Raw genomic sequence first — 14073 nt, 5'->3', positions numbered from 1 at the left:
GACTGGATGAAGTTCTCCTTGACATCTCGTAACACCGTGAGTCTTCTAGGAAGCTCAATGTGATCTCTGACCAAGCCCATAATTAGCTGGATATGGGTGTACACAGTTCAAATATGGTTACATCAACACTGCATTGAGCAATCGCGGTTTTACATTTTCCATTTTCCAAAGTTGTTCCAACAAATAACATCATCACATGTGGGCTCTGCCACACATACAATCATTATTACAGCTGATCTCGACGGTATATTGACACAAATCATGATCTTGCTCGTGGCTGTTGCCACAAATGATTACCGTAGTAATTCAGCTACACTGTTTATCCTTTCAGCTGTCTCAGTGGCCTTATATAATTACTTTAAAAAATTGCACTTTTTGGGATAAAGAAAATCTTTTTACCAATATTTTTTCTTCCAACACATTTAGTTCCATCATCCATCCATTCATTTTCTTAACCATTTTCTTTAAATTCAGGGTTGCAGGGGAGCTGAAGCTTATCCCAGCTGTCTTTGGGTGAAAGGCACAGGGCACCAGGGCTCAACACATTTCAATAATGACGAAACATTCCCAATTCATCGGATCATTTCTCTGTTTTTGCTTTGTTTTTTGCTACACTTTGTAAGTTTATAAGAACAGAGAAGAATTATTCTTATTTTTATTTAAGTGAGCATAATGCTTTCTTGTTGACACAAATGTTCAGTTGCATGTCAGCTTGATTTCAATCACTGGACATTCCTCTTGCTTAGACATGCTGAACACAGTTTAGCTGCAAAACAACATACTATTTTCCACTACATGATTATGTTTGTGTGCTTTTTAACCTTGCACCTTGCATACAGAGATTTCTTAAAAACTTCTGGCACAACTTTCCCAACTTTACATCAGACAGGCTCAGGTGGTCTTTTTGCGAAATAAATGGTGGTGAGTGGTGAGATGGCTTTTTAAAAGCATTTATTTATGACACATGTTTGTTAGTAACACATTAAAAGTCAGTGCATATTTTAAAATATATTTCCAAACCTATTTTCAATCAAATATAGTATATTTGTATGCAGTGTGCTATGTACAAATCACACAGCGTTATGTCTTTACTGCATTACTGCTTTACAAACACAGAATTGCACATGCATCATAGTTTATATGCACTCTTATGTGCAGATTTTTGCACGCTTGCTCATTATTGTGCATGCAGTGACTAAATAGGCAAAGCTACGCAGCACATTCATTCAGGAAGGGGCATGTTGAGGAAAATGGGGGAGCAATGAGGGGCTTTTTCTTGGCCAGCAAGTCCAGGCTTGGTTGCAGGCCTGTCTGTCCCTACTCAGTACAAACATGTCAGACATTTCACCACCAGCATGAGTGAGCTAAGTTCACTCACTCCTTTTAGGTTGAAGTGATCTCCGCTCATAAGCCTGATCTTCTTTTTTTAAAGTGTTTTTTACTCAGCATGATTAACATGTTAATGCCACATAATTAGCTTTAGAATATGGAAAATTAGTAAGGGACATAAGGGATCCCTGCATACTAAAAGCTACACATGCATTTTCTACAAGCAATGTGTCCAGATGTGACCAAAAAACAATCATGTGGGTTGAGTTTCTGACATGGTTTGACGCAGACTTAACTCCTCACCTACCCAGACTGGAGTCAGTTTTCACATTTTCTCTGCTGAATGTCAACTCCTGCAGTACGGCACCACAATTCGTAGAGGAGAGACGTCCACTGATTAATCCTCAAGTGCTGGGACAAACAAGTCCTCATTATACGGACACTGGACTCGGGTTTGGTAGCTTTCAACAGATCACCACCATGACAGACGACCACAAGTAGGAATGCATATGCATTTCAGGAAGTCAGCACAGTTCTCTTATTAGAAACGTGAAAGCATGCCCTGGCTGAAAAATACTGAGAACTCCCAAAACAAACCCGCTTCCCGGCCCAACTGGCATCTATGCAAGAGTAGAAATAAGGGAACGTATTTATAAGCATCTGGCTGTGGTTCAGTGAGGTCAGTGAACTGATAGAGTACAAGGAGAGATCCCTGCACCTCTATAAACTATTTTGAAGGGAAGAAGACCTGTGTCACTTAGGATTCACATATTAGTAAATTAATGACTTTAGTTTTTGTGACAATTATAAAATAAGACCTTGTAACTACCAGCCTGTGTGTTCCTGCAACCTTCAAAAGGCAGATTCTGATTGCCCAGTGTTGTGACACCAATATTGAATCTCTTTGGGATTTCTTTTTGTCAGGACAACATGACCATGCTGGTAACATTGACTGACACTGAGCTTGGCTTTTGGAAGAAGACACATGGTTCTCATAAGCCCATTAATCTTAAAAGGAGCAACTGTCAGAAATGATACAGTACCCCTATCCCTGACATAAAAAAGGCCCATCCAAGGCCTTGATTTCTGGTTTGGCGGAAAACAACATCACACTGCATTCGATAGAAGACCTTGAATGTCCCTTTTCAGAATTTTCCATTATAGATCTGGCATTCTTAAACTTAGAAGCACAGATTTTTGGCGCAGCTGCAATCCCAACAATTGACTGGATTTACAGCTCAAGAGAGGCTCATTTTGAGGTGATAATTATCATTGCTTTAATTACAGATATCCTAATGCTCTAGCCGAGCAAAGCTTTCATCTGAGAACACAAAGAACAAAATAAAAAGGTTAAACGCTAATCAAAAACATTACAGCAGTACTGTGGATTCAACATACAAGGTTAATGTCAGTTTCCACATGTGACCCAGTGTTTTTGACTCCCTGGGCTGATTTCCAAGTAGGGCAGGCATGAATCAGCAGCAGCCATGGATACAGTCTCAAGTGCTCCAAAAGTAATTAAGGCTCCTCCTTAATTGACAACAGATCCAGCCAAGCAAAGCCCCACTTGCAAACAAAAGCCATACATGGCAGTACAAGGTGCATAAAACAATGCCTAGAAAAGTTTTATGGCAGAACAGACTGGACAGACTGTGAGCGTGAGTGTTAATGATGTAGTAACAATTCAAATGAGCGCTTTTAGAAATATGTCAGAAAACAAATCCCGTTAAAAAGATTTTGCCATTTTTTAAATATTTGACTATATTGTTTATTTAGCAGTTTGAATTTGGTTCCTGCGGGTGTTTCAGACCATTTGAATCACCAAAAAAGAACAACAGGGCATAAGTGAGTGGACACAGGAGCATCAAACTGTACACGCAAGAGAGTTTCACTTCTTCAACAATCATCACTACTTTGCTTATGCACAGAGGGAGCCCTTCACTCTGCTTTATTATTGTATAGCCATGTGAGATGAAATATAGGAGTGAGACTGTGGCCTCTAATGACTCTGCACAATCTAAAGTCTCACCAAATATTTCTGCTCCAAAAGAAAATACAGCTGAATGGTTCCCAAAGAGACAGAAACAGATGCAAAAATAAACAGCAGACTATATTATAGTATTATAGTTATGGCACGTATTGTCTGCACAATCATTTCTGGCATTAGTGTGACACACTCAAAGTTTGACCTCTTGATCTTTCTGTAAGTAATTTGAAGCCATATCTGATAAAGCAATTCGGTCACATCTTCATTAGTTTGTTAGCAGATGCTTAGCATGGATATGCTGTTGAGCAAAGTTATCTTTTGCTGAGCAGATTGTCATCTTATGGCTTCTAATTTAGAAGTAATGTGCTCTATCTTAATTAAAAACACCACAATAAACACAGGCACCTTTTCATATCCAGAGAAATTACTATTCTGCATTCAAATTATAGTCTTCCAGAAAATGCAGCTGCTACAACAAGGAAGTCGACGGCTTACAGTTTAATCTTACCTAAATATAAATTCTCCATTACGTATGAATGCCGCTGTGGCATCTAAAGAGGCTGTTTAGAAACACTGTCAGCATTTCTTTTTGCTTAAAGCGTCGCTTTCCATAAAGATTCGTTTTTGCTTGATACTCGAGCCAAGATGATTTTAAGTTGCCAAAGTTAAACACAAATCAAATAGTAATGCTACATTGTCTCTGTTAGCTTAACAATTTTAACTTCTTTTAACTTAATAAGACAGTATAAATAAAAAACAGATTTCTTAGAGACAGCTCCAGTAACTTGAGCTCTGTCCCAGTGTAATGAAGACCCAGGTATAGTTTTTATTTTGTGTCCTGTGCCGTATTGACTGCTACTGATGCTAAGTGGTGGGTCATATTAAAAAGGTAACACGTTTACCTGTGGTGAAATTTTGAGTAAATAATTTTTTTAATAAACCTGCACTGAGAGCTCAAATAAGTTAGTTTGTAAAATATGTGATTTCTTTTAATACTTTCACTAGTTTCTTTGTATTTTTTGTTGTTTCTTATAATTTCCAGTTTAATGAAAACCAAGTTTGTCCCTGACATGCAGCAGGGCTGTTAGGGGTTGGTACGAGTTACTGAGGACAAGCAGTGGCATGAAAACAAATTCAGCCCACCTATTTCAGAAGGAACTCTTTCCATAGGAAAATGACATACTTGTGGAGTAAGTAAGAAAAACAAAATAGCTCGTTAAGACGTACTAATTGAAAAGTTTTGGTAGTCTTTATAGTCACTGAGATGTGTAAACTACAAGCAGAAAGCATCCATAGCTCATTTAATTCAAGCATAAATGCCATCAGATCAAGCTACAAATGCACCTCCCCATTGTAAACAGAATTAAAACATTTGACTTTCCTGGGCTTCCATCCAAAAACACTCACAATGAGTGTGTAATCCTAAGACGTTGCCCTCAATGTAACAATTAGAAGTACGTTCAGAACACACAGACACTTGAGACATGTTTAGTGAAGGTCACGAGCAATTATCCAGCCTGGTAAAAGCTGGCATGTCTCACATGGCACTGCTGCACACCCTCATTAGGCGTCTTCTGCAGCTCAGAGTGGGTCTTGCGGCTATAAAAGAACTGAGCTTGCTGCCTTCCCAGCCTCCTTTTAGCAGAACTTCACCAGCAGGAGCACAAAGAAACTACACATCACCGCCTCTAGATCAGATAGGAATGGACAAACTTTATTTTGTAAAGGAGGGGGATACTTTACCAAGGAATCTGTGTTTCTTTACAGGTTGAGCTTGGTTGGCTTTCAACAGAAAAACATTGATTTCTCCCCTTTTCCTATAATGAGCAAAAAGGGCTTCTTACCACACAGAACCCGTGAAAGGCTAAAAATATTCTAAATCACGCACAAGTGATATTTTGAAAAAGAGGCAAATGTTGAGTCAAAACTTTTATGGAACCAGAACAAACAACAACAACAACAACAGGCACAAATATAAACAAGATAAGTTAATTAATTTAAAAAACAAATGGTGCGTATTTATTTTTTTCTGTTCAGGACTTTCTCTGACACTTTGCTTTAAACTTGCAGTCTTCTTCCTGGTGTGCTCAAAGCGAGCAGGCTGGACCCTGACTAATAATTTCCATATTTAGGGATGAGATCACTAAACTCACAAACACTAAATCAAAACCGTAGACACACACAAAAAGCTCTTCAATAAAACAATATGGCTCGCTCGGTTGTGGAAAGAAAATTGAAACCATGTCAAAAAATATAGCCGACTGATTTTGTTGAAATGGGAAAGACAGGGGTGTCTATAGGTGGCACGATAGGGGGTCCTGGTACCTGGTGAGAGATGAGACAGTTGCACACTTTTTAGGGTGAATGTAAACATCACGTACTCATCACGTAAATGTGTTTGCATTTTTTGTTCACTCCAAGAAGCCAGTAGGAGGCCTGGGTTGCGTTAGACTTGCACAGAGGCATTACTGTGCATGCACACGAAAATGCTAGGTATTCTTCATTAATTTCAGCTTTCTCCCCCATTTACAAAGGAGTACAATTGTACAACAGCTTCCGACAGATCACTAAATTCCAACGCACACACACGAAAACCATACTCCAACATTTTAGGCCCCTCTAAGACAACGAAAAATATAACTTTAAATTCACCTTAAAACTTTAAAGACAAAGCACACCCGAGGAAGCGAATCCTTTGATGCCACTTAAAACCAGCATCAATATTTACCGACCGGGGTCGCTGCACCTTACGGGTGTCAGGTGTCAGTTGGATGAGATAACTTGCGTTTGATCTAAAAGCGATTTGGAGGGAAAATATACACCCTGGAGACCTTTGTACTTTCTTTTTGTTTCTTTTTGCTTCGTTTTATTTTATATATGCTCGCAGGTAATCAAATATTTATGATAAATCATGTTCTCAAGTTAAATTTTAGAACATTTACAATAATGCAATGAGGCCTGTTTAAACGAAAGGCAGGTCTAAATGAAATTAAGTTTTCTCACACCCAAGTCATCACGTACGGGTGGCATAAAAAGAGACTGAACAGAGGCTGACTTTTTTCAGCAGGATTTAATACAGACTAAATACATTTAATGATTTCCCCGTGGAAAGATATCTAATCTACGGATCACACTTGTTTCTCTTCACAGTAAAAGCCTGCTTTAGACGCATTAATGCGCAATAATGCTGCACGTTGCAGTTTCGTCTTACGCACTGCAACTAGAATAAAAATTAAGGTAAACACACACTAAAAGCTGCTTTTGCACAGAATTTAATAACGTGAATTTTATTGCTGTTCTTCAAATTATCCCCATTATCAATGCTCATGCTAAATGAAAACATCTGAAAATATCCACGCACCTGTCACAGTAGTCACGGGCAAACTGCTCCTCAAAATACATTGAGTAAAAAATTCAGATCTAAAATTAAATATTGGATATTGAACAGCACTTTTTTGGGTTTATTTATTTATGTTTATGTGGGCATGTATTTTATGAATATACATGATACAATGTGACTCCTGAAAAAAAACGTGGGGGCGGTTCAAGGTTGCTTTGTTTTGTCACACTTGACAAAGTCAGACGGTTCAACGTACACCTGACATGCGTGCAAAATGTAGACCTGCAGCAGCTGCGGTTTACTTTCATGGAGAGAAAATGTTCCAACAGTCTAACACATTAACACAGGATACAAATAATTCAAACAATTTAGTCAAATCTCGTTTATTCCTGTAATACAGCCACACCACCGACCTCGACCTAGAAGCCTCTTATCTAACTGACCCATCCTGGATTTACGCGGCAGAAAATCAGGTCGCTCCCGTCCATATTTCTGACTTCAGTATCATTTTAAACATCTGAATTTGAGAAACGAGAAGCTCGGAAGCCAAGAAATTCAGATTTCCAAGACTGGAAAATAAATATATTTCACAGAGACAAACGCTAGGTAATAAAAATGCAGTCCAGTGGAAGATGTGCATGTGATACAGCATATATTCATATTCCGGTATTCAAAGTTGTTTTGTTTTTTTTACTTTTCAAAATGAAGGTATCATTTATCAGTATTTCCAAATAATTACTGATGCACGTGATGCAATTATGACAATTTCAAGTTCAGGAAACTAAAACCTGAAGCGCTGTCCAACGTCAGCCGAGGAGAAAAAACCGCAAAAAGTGTTATAACGTCTGCGTAAATGTATCCAATAATAAAGCTGACTCATCAGTGTAGCATTTTTCTAAAATGCAAAGGTTTTAATCGATGCCGCTTATTTGGATATTTTGTTTCCATGCAACATTCAGAAACCAATTCAAATACGGAGGCTGAGGCGGTGCTGAGGGAACCGGTGCAGTTCCTACAATGTCCAGATGAGGGGAGAAATGCCAGCCGGGCACTGGCGGAGAAGGGATAATAATAATAATAATAATAATAATAATAATAATAATAATAATAATAATAATAATGTTTAAATAGAATTTATACTCAACAACGAACACAACTGATGCTTCCTCATGTTTGTCCAGTATCACCGCTCTGCAACCTGCAAATGCAGAAATGCAGCATGTGGACTTGTGATATCTGGTCGCTTGGTCTCCAGACAAAGTCCACAGTAAAACCAAACGTGTCCGTGGCAGGTATGAAGCTTTCAGGCGATCTTCTCCAGCCCCCCTGACTCTATTCCTCTGACCTAACGTGATGCTTTCCATGTGTCCTGCTTTCAGCTTTGGATGGAGACGTAGTCAGGAGACAGAGAGGAGAGGGGTTGGGCCGGTTATGTGCGTGCGTGCGTCCTTGTGTGTGAGGATTGGTGTGTGTGTGTCTGTGTGTGTGTGTGTGTGTGGGGGGGGGGGGGGGGGGGACACTACACCTTGTTACCATTGGGTCGACTGTTAAGTTTTACAAGTAACATTTTGCGAGCTTATAAACGATACCTTCTAAACTTGCACAGGAAACTCCGAAAACATGCTGTGATAATGTATGTCTGTGGAATCCAGTCGATAAGCCATAGTCTGGGAGCTCCGCGATCTACAGAGGTATCGATTACATGAGGCCCTTCCCATGTTTGATGCCTTAACACTGGCTTATAAAAAGACTCAGGCTGGAAGTGTGCAAGTTTCCTCCCGCTCTGGTGGCTAAGAGAGTCGCTTCTGCGGGATAATACCTTTAAATACTCCAGAGTTGCTCAGTCAGCCTATTTATTATATACAATATTAAAAAAGAGGAAAAAGATTTGTTGGCGTAAGTAAGCAAAACTGTTTTATCTCAAAAGTTAGAAAAAGTCTCTACAAACTGTAAACGTGTCAGATCTGATCTTCTAAAAGAATATTTTGAGATTTTGGGGGTAATTTAGAAAAACAAAACAAACACATTCCCTGTTATAAACACGCGTCACTGGTTTCATACATTCAAATTTGATGCAATTTCAGTTAAATGAATACAATTACATTGTAACGTTCACGAGAGTGAGATTCATTTATTAAAAATGACCGTCAAACTGAACTACGTGCGTTATCGATATTAATACATGTCTTAAAAATGGCTCCATTTTATTTTAGACCTGAAATTACTTGGAACGAGTTCAGCAAGGTTACACCTCTACTGTCATCCCGCTTATTACATCTCCCATATTACAAGTCCTTACCAGAAACGGTGGATGAAACGCTTCCCTGTCTCCACTTCCCTCTATGCAAAACTGTCAGGAGGCTGCGCAGCTTTAAACCGGATGGGGTTTGTATTGGCTGAGAGCATTTCCAGCACAGGACGACCAATGAAACCAAAGCAGAGACTCGGCGTATAACAGCGAGGGTTGAAGGACGCTCCAAATTAATTCCAGCAGGCTCCGGACTTCCCGGGATAACTCTAAATTGCATATATCGGATGAAGATCACTTTGGCGCTATTGTACCTTGCAGGCACTTGCTTCCAAAAAGAAGCGGGCACGCTGCTTTCGGAGGATTTTAAAAAGGTCTACGTTTTCTCTTCTGGGGCTCATTCCTCCCGTTCCCTTTTCTTCTCTGATCTCGCTCGGCGCATTCAGCCATTTGAAAGGACACCTATATTTCCAAGCATCTTAAAACATATAGGCAAATGGGTAAGCCTTTACCGTCTGCATGCTTCAGTGACATGTAGCTTATGGAAGCGTATCCAAACTCAGCACGCCTGCGTAAAAAGAGAATTAAGGAACTTTTCCCCTTCTCCAAGTTCAGATAATGTGCAAATAAAAAAAAAAAACCTTTTGGAGAACAAGTTTATTCTTTGGGGGATTTTTTCCAGCACTGCTGAGCAGGAATGACAGCCTGTTTAAAGCTTTAAATCGTAAACTTAACCACAGAACCAATTATCCAGTGAGACGCGTTTCTTTGAAGCGCTCTTGTTTGTATTCTTCGAGCTCGCCATTTTTTTATGTTTTTGTTGTGTTGGAGGCTAATCCCAGCCAAAGACTTTATATACTTTGTATAGTTGCAAAGTAAAGGTTAACCAGCTATCAGCTTTATGAACTCGGTTTATGGCGTGGATTACAACTGAACTGCATCAAACGGTCTCAGCTGAGCATTTTAAAATGCTTTTGCCTCTCACTATTTTTTTTTCCCGCTTAATTGAATATGTGTCAGAATAAATGCAATGAAAAAACACGCTGTAATATTTTCTTTGATCACATTAGTGGACTCAACTCAAAGAGTAACAACACGTAACTCGTATCTTTCTCTTTTCCTGCAGAGCAAACCTATGGAGAGGTGAACCAACTGGGCGGTGTGTTCGTCAACGGCCGACCTCTACCTAACGCCATACGGTTAAGAATTGTAGAGCTGGCTCAGCTCGGGATTAGACCCTGTGATATAAGCAGGCAACTCCGAGTATCCCACGGCTGCGTGAGCAAGATTTTAGCGAGGTACAACGAGACTGGCTCCATACTACCCGGTGCCATCGGTGGAAGCAAACCCCGAGTCACGACGCCGAACGTGGTGAAAAACATCAGGGACTACAAACAAAATGACCCCGGGATCTTTGCTTGGGAGATCCGGGACAGGCTTTTGGCTGATGGTGTTTGTGACAAGTACAATGTCCCGTCGGTTAGCTCGATCAGCAGGATTTTACGCAACAAGATTGGAAATCTCTCCCAGCCTAACCAGTATGAAAGCACCAAGCAAGCCTCCGCGCAGGCAGGCCTCCCCTACAACCACATATACCCTTATTCCTACCCCAACACTATGTCACCCACTAGCACTAAAATGGGCAGCCCTCCTGGAGTACCAGTGACGGCTGGACATGTGAGCATTTCCAGGGCCTGGCCTTCTGCGCACACCGTCAGTAACATCCTCGGAATACGAGCCTTCATGGATCCTACAGGTGAGGAAAACGACACTTTATAATCCTTAAAATCACAGGTTTCAAAATGCACGACACTTTATCTCTCACAAATAAGAGCTTAATAAACTTGAACAGCTGGTTATTGTGCAATTCCACACGACTAGTTTCCATACCTCTGCGTACAAGCAGCTATGGCAACAGACGGGACAATGTGCCCATTAAAATGTGCACAGGCCTCCATTTCACCATTCAGCCAGAACGTAGTAAGGCCACGCTCAATGGGCCTTTTCATGGGATGATACATTTACAAACACCTTGCCCACCTGCTACATCCAACCTAATAATTCAAGCACTCCTTATATTTTTTTCCCTCTGCCTTGCTGGTGTTTTACTCATTTTACTCATTTACTCATCTACTGTTGGGTCTCACAGCTACGGTTGTGTTCCAACTGAATTTATTCAAAACATATGTAGAAGTAATATATATATATATATATATATATATATATATATATATATATATATATATATATATATATATATATATATTTATTTATTTATTTATTTATTTATTTAAAGATATACTTTCTCGATCAAATTCCTCAAAACCTTATGCAATTATATTTTCTCTGTCTTTCATACGCATAAAAAATAACATGTAGGACTTTATTATGTAATAAAACCTAAAAAAAATCATTAAAACGGAGAGAAATGTTTATAATGAGCTGCTGTTGCCTTCTAACCGAACAGCTTTTTTCTGTTTATTTTTTAAGACAGTTGTATTTATTTATTACTCATTATTAAGCTGCGCGCTGGAGTAATTATAATTATTATAGTATTAAATATTATATTTATCCTGTCTTGAAAACTATTTTTCAGTATTGAAAATTAAATCTGTTTGATACTCAAGAAAAGTTAGTGAGGAAATTGTTTACCTGTCTTCTACTTTTATAATTATGACGTTAAATGAAACTGCCCTGTCATTTTCCTTTCTTTACCTTTCCTTTGTTTTTTCTTTTGATTTTCTGAAACCTGAGAATTTTTAATTTTTACACACTTTTAACGTAAAGTTACTGTCTCTAAATCAGCAATTGCTGGGACAGAGGGATACCCACCAAAAATGGAGGAGTGGGGTAGTGTCAACAGAGCAGCTTTCCCAGCCGCGCACACAGTCAACGGGATTGACAAGTCAGCCATTGACGCCGACATAAAATATGCTCAGGTAAAAATCTGTGGGTACACTGCACGGCCCGTGACCTTTCTACACTCAAACTGCACACGTATGCACACCTTGCATTGCTTTAATTTATTTTCTGTAAAAGAAACAGTCCAAAGTGCTTAATGCCAGATGCTCGTGCTACAAAGGCCTGTGGCAAAACTGTAAAAAGGGCTCATCCACAGAGTTCTTTTTGCGTTCAGGCGGGATTTTATTGGGTAAACGAGTCTTTTGAGTTTTGAAGTGGATGGTCGATGGAGGAAATCTAGTAGCGCGTATATATTCTAGTTTAGCGTATTCATGGTAAATTAAATTATAGTGAAACACATGTATTCGAAACCACTCAAACACCAAGCACCGTTTCTCAGAACCACTGCCGAAGGCCACATGCCGCTGTCACACAGCCTGCAATTAGAAGTTCTGTCAATTTTGTGTGTTTGTGCTTATTTTCCGCATGTCTTATCTGCCTGTCCACAGCCTTCCTCGACATTGTCTAGTTATGTACCGGCGTGTGCTTACTCCCCAACCAATCAGTACGGGGTGTACAGTGGGCCAGCAGGCGGATACGTGGCCCCGGGCCACCACCACTGGCAGACGCAGAGCCCGGCTCTGTCCCACCCAAGCAGCGGGATGAGCATGCACGCAGGAGAAATCCACTCCCCGATGACCTTTAAACACCAGGCCCGAGAAGGTACAGGACAGGCAGGCATATTATTATTATCATTATTATTATTACTTGTAATTTTTTTTATTAAATGTTGTTGTTGTGTTTTTGTTTTATTTTTTACTTTTTGAAATGTATTCAGCTGGTGGCCGCACAAGGCCACGCGGTTCTCTCCCTGCCTTTCTCTTGTCACGCACCCACACTTTGCAATAAGCAATGACCGTAACGGATGTAAACACCCAATCCCAGAGAAAGTCTAACTGTATGACAATGATCAAATATTGACCTTTCAGACTTGGACAACTTCATGCCAGCCAACTTACTTTTTAAGGAAATACGTCTGAAAATGTTCCTAGTTTGAGGAAAGCAAGTGGATTTTAAACTTAAGTAAAACAGTTCTCTTTAGACCCATTCTACAGAAGCAAATAATCACCTGATGGGAATTTGCACACTGTATATTTCTTCTGTTTTTTGCAGGAGACAGGAAACCGCCCAGTCCCCTGAGCAAGCCGCAGCAGCAGCAGCAACATGAAGACTTGAACAGTGTGCACGGACTCAGTCTCCCTACCTCATCATCATAACCGGGGATTATAACACCTTAGTCACCACAACCATTTAAATGAACTCATTTCAACAACTGCGACAGTAAGTCTGAACACTAACGGCTTGTTTGCATCTAAACACGGGCCAGATCACGTGCATTATGAGTGCCGGTCTCTGCGGCCATATGAATGTAAGCTTGCATGGATGTATCGGTGTTTCCCCGCACTGGCTGATAGTTTTCTTTGTTTTTCATTTGAAACCCTTCATGTTGCTGGACAGTATATTCTCCAATTGAGATTGCAGGATTTAAAAAAAAATCAAAAAACATTGTGTAAGTCTCCTCCGCCTTGGATGTTTTCTTCCTAAAACCAGAGCTGGTCTGTAATCCGCCATTTTTATCATTATCTTATCTTTAATTTGTGGCCATGACTCTACAGTGACTCAACGATGTGAACAAATTATATAAATTGTCTAAATGTAAAATATTTGCCAAAGCTTTAATTATATATTTTTATAATTTCATTGTAAATATTCAAAAATAAAGCCTTTTTCTTAAATGCCACATGTTGTTGCCGCTGATATCATTTCACTTTTGATCAATGAGAGGACACCAGCTGGTTCAGTCCTAATTTATGGGACTAGGTGATGAGTTTATGATTTGGAAATCAGATGAAAAAGCTGAAGTAAAGTTTTCTTTTAATTTCAGCCCGTGACAGTGCCATGGTCGGCTCACCCCAGTTCGTGCCAGTTTTTCTTAATCATTATGCTTTTGATTACCAGAAATTTAACCTACCATTAGGACCCTGAAATCTAACTTTGGCTATATTGGTGATGGCACAGGCCTTTAAGATATTGCCAGATATTACTGTTGTCCGTTTTCCAGGCGGTGGTGAAATAAAGAGCTGTGAAAGCGTCGTTTGGCCTTTTTTGAGGCTTTTAATGACCTGTAACCTGTTTGAATCGATGACAAAGAGATTAAGTTTGAGCCTGCCTTTTATGAGAAAATGTTTTGATTGGATTTATACTCTT

General features: G+C 39.6%; 1 protein-coding gene across 1 annotated transcript; it reads left to right on the top strand.

The window, feature by feature from the left end:
• The first annotated feature begins 9131 nt into the window (after nt 1-9131).
• pax1a (paired box 1a) lies at nt 9132-13583 on the top strand. Its single transcript, XM_085256760.1, has 5 exons — nt 9132-9404; nt 10031-10660; nt 11710-11843; nt 12315-12528; nt 12979-13583. Exons 1-5 carry the CDS (start codon nt 9401-9403, stop codon nt 13080-13082), a joined length of 1086 nt encoding a protein of 361 aa, XP_085112886.1. The 5' UTR covers nt 9132-9400; the 3' UTR covers nt 13083-13583.
• The last annotated feature ends 490 nt before the right edge of the window (nt 13584-14073 follow it).

This window comes from Mchenga conophoros, linkage group LG19 (assembly GCF_057382185.1).
Source record: "Mchenga conophoros isolate Kocher_MC1m ecotype Shallow Benthic linkage group LG19, M_conophoros_male_GT1.1, whole genome shotgun sequence".
Taxonomy (NCBI): Eukaryota; Metazoa; Chordata; class Actinopteri; order Cichliformes; family Cichlidae; genus Mchenga; species Mchenga conophoros.
This window is presented reverse-complemented; position numbering and strand designations above follow the sequence as displayed.

Excerpts from the sequence above, each read along its gene's own strand:
- pax1a (XM_085256760.1), top strand. Across the intron at positions 10,661-11,709 it reads AGCCTTCATGGATCCTACAG|CAATTGCTGGGACAGAGGGA; the intron begins GTGAGGAAAACG and ends TCTCTAAATCAG. Across the intron at positions 12,529-12,978 it reads TAAACACCAGGCCCGAGAAG|GAGACAGGAAACCGCCCAGT; the intron begins GTACAGGACAGG and ends TGTTTTTTGCAG.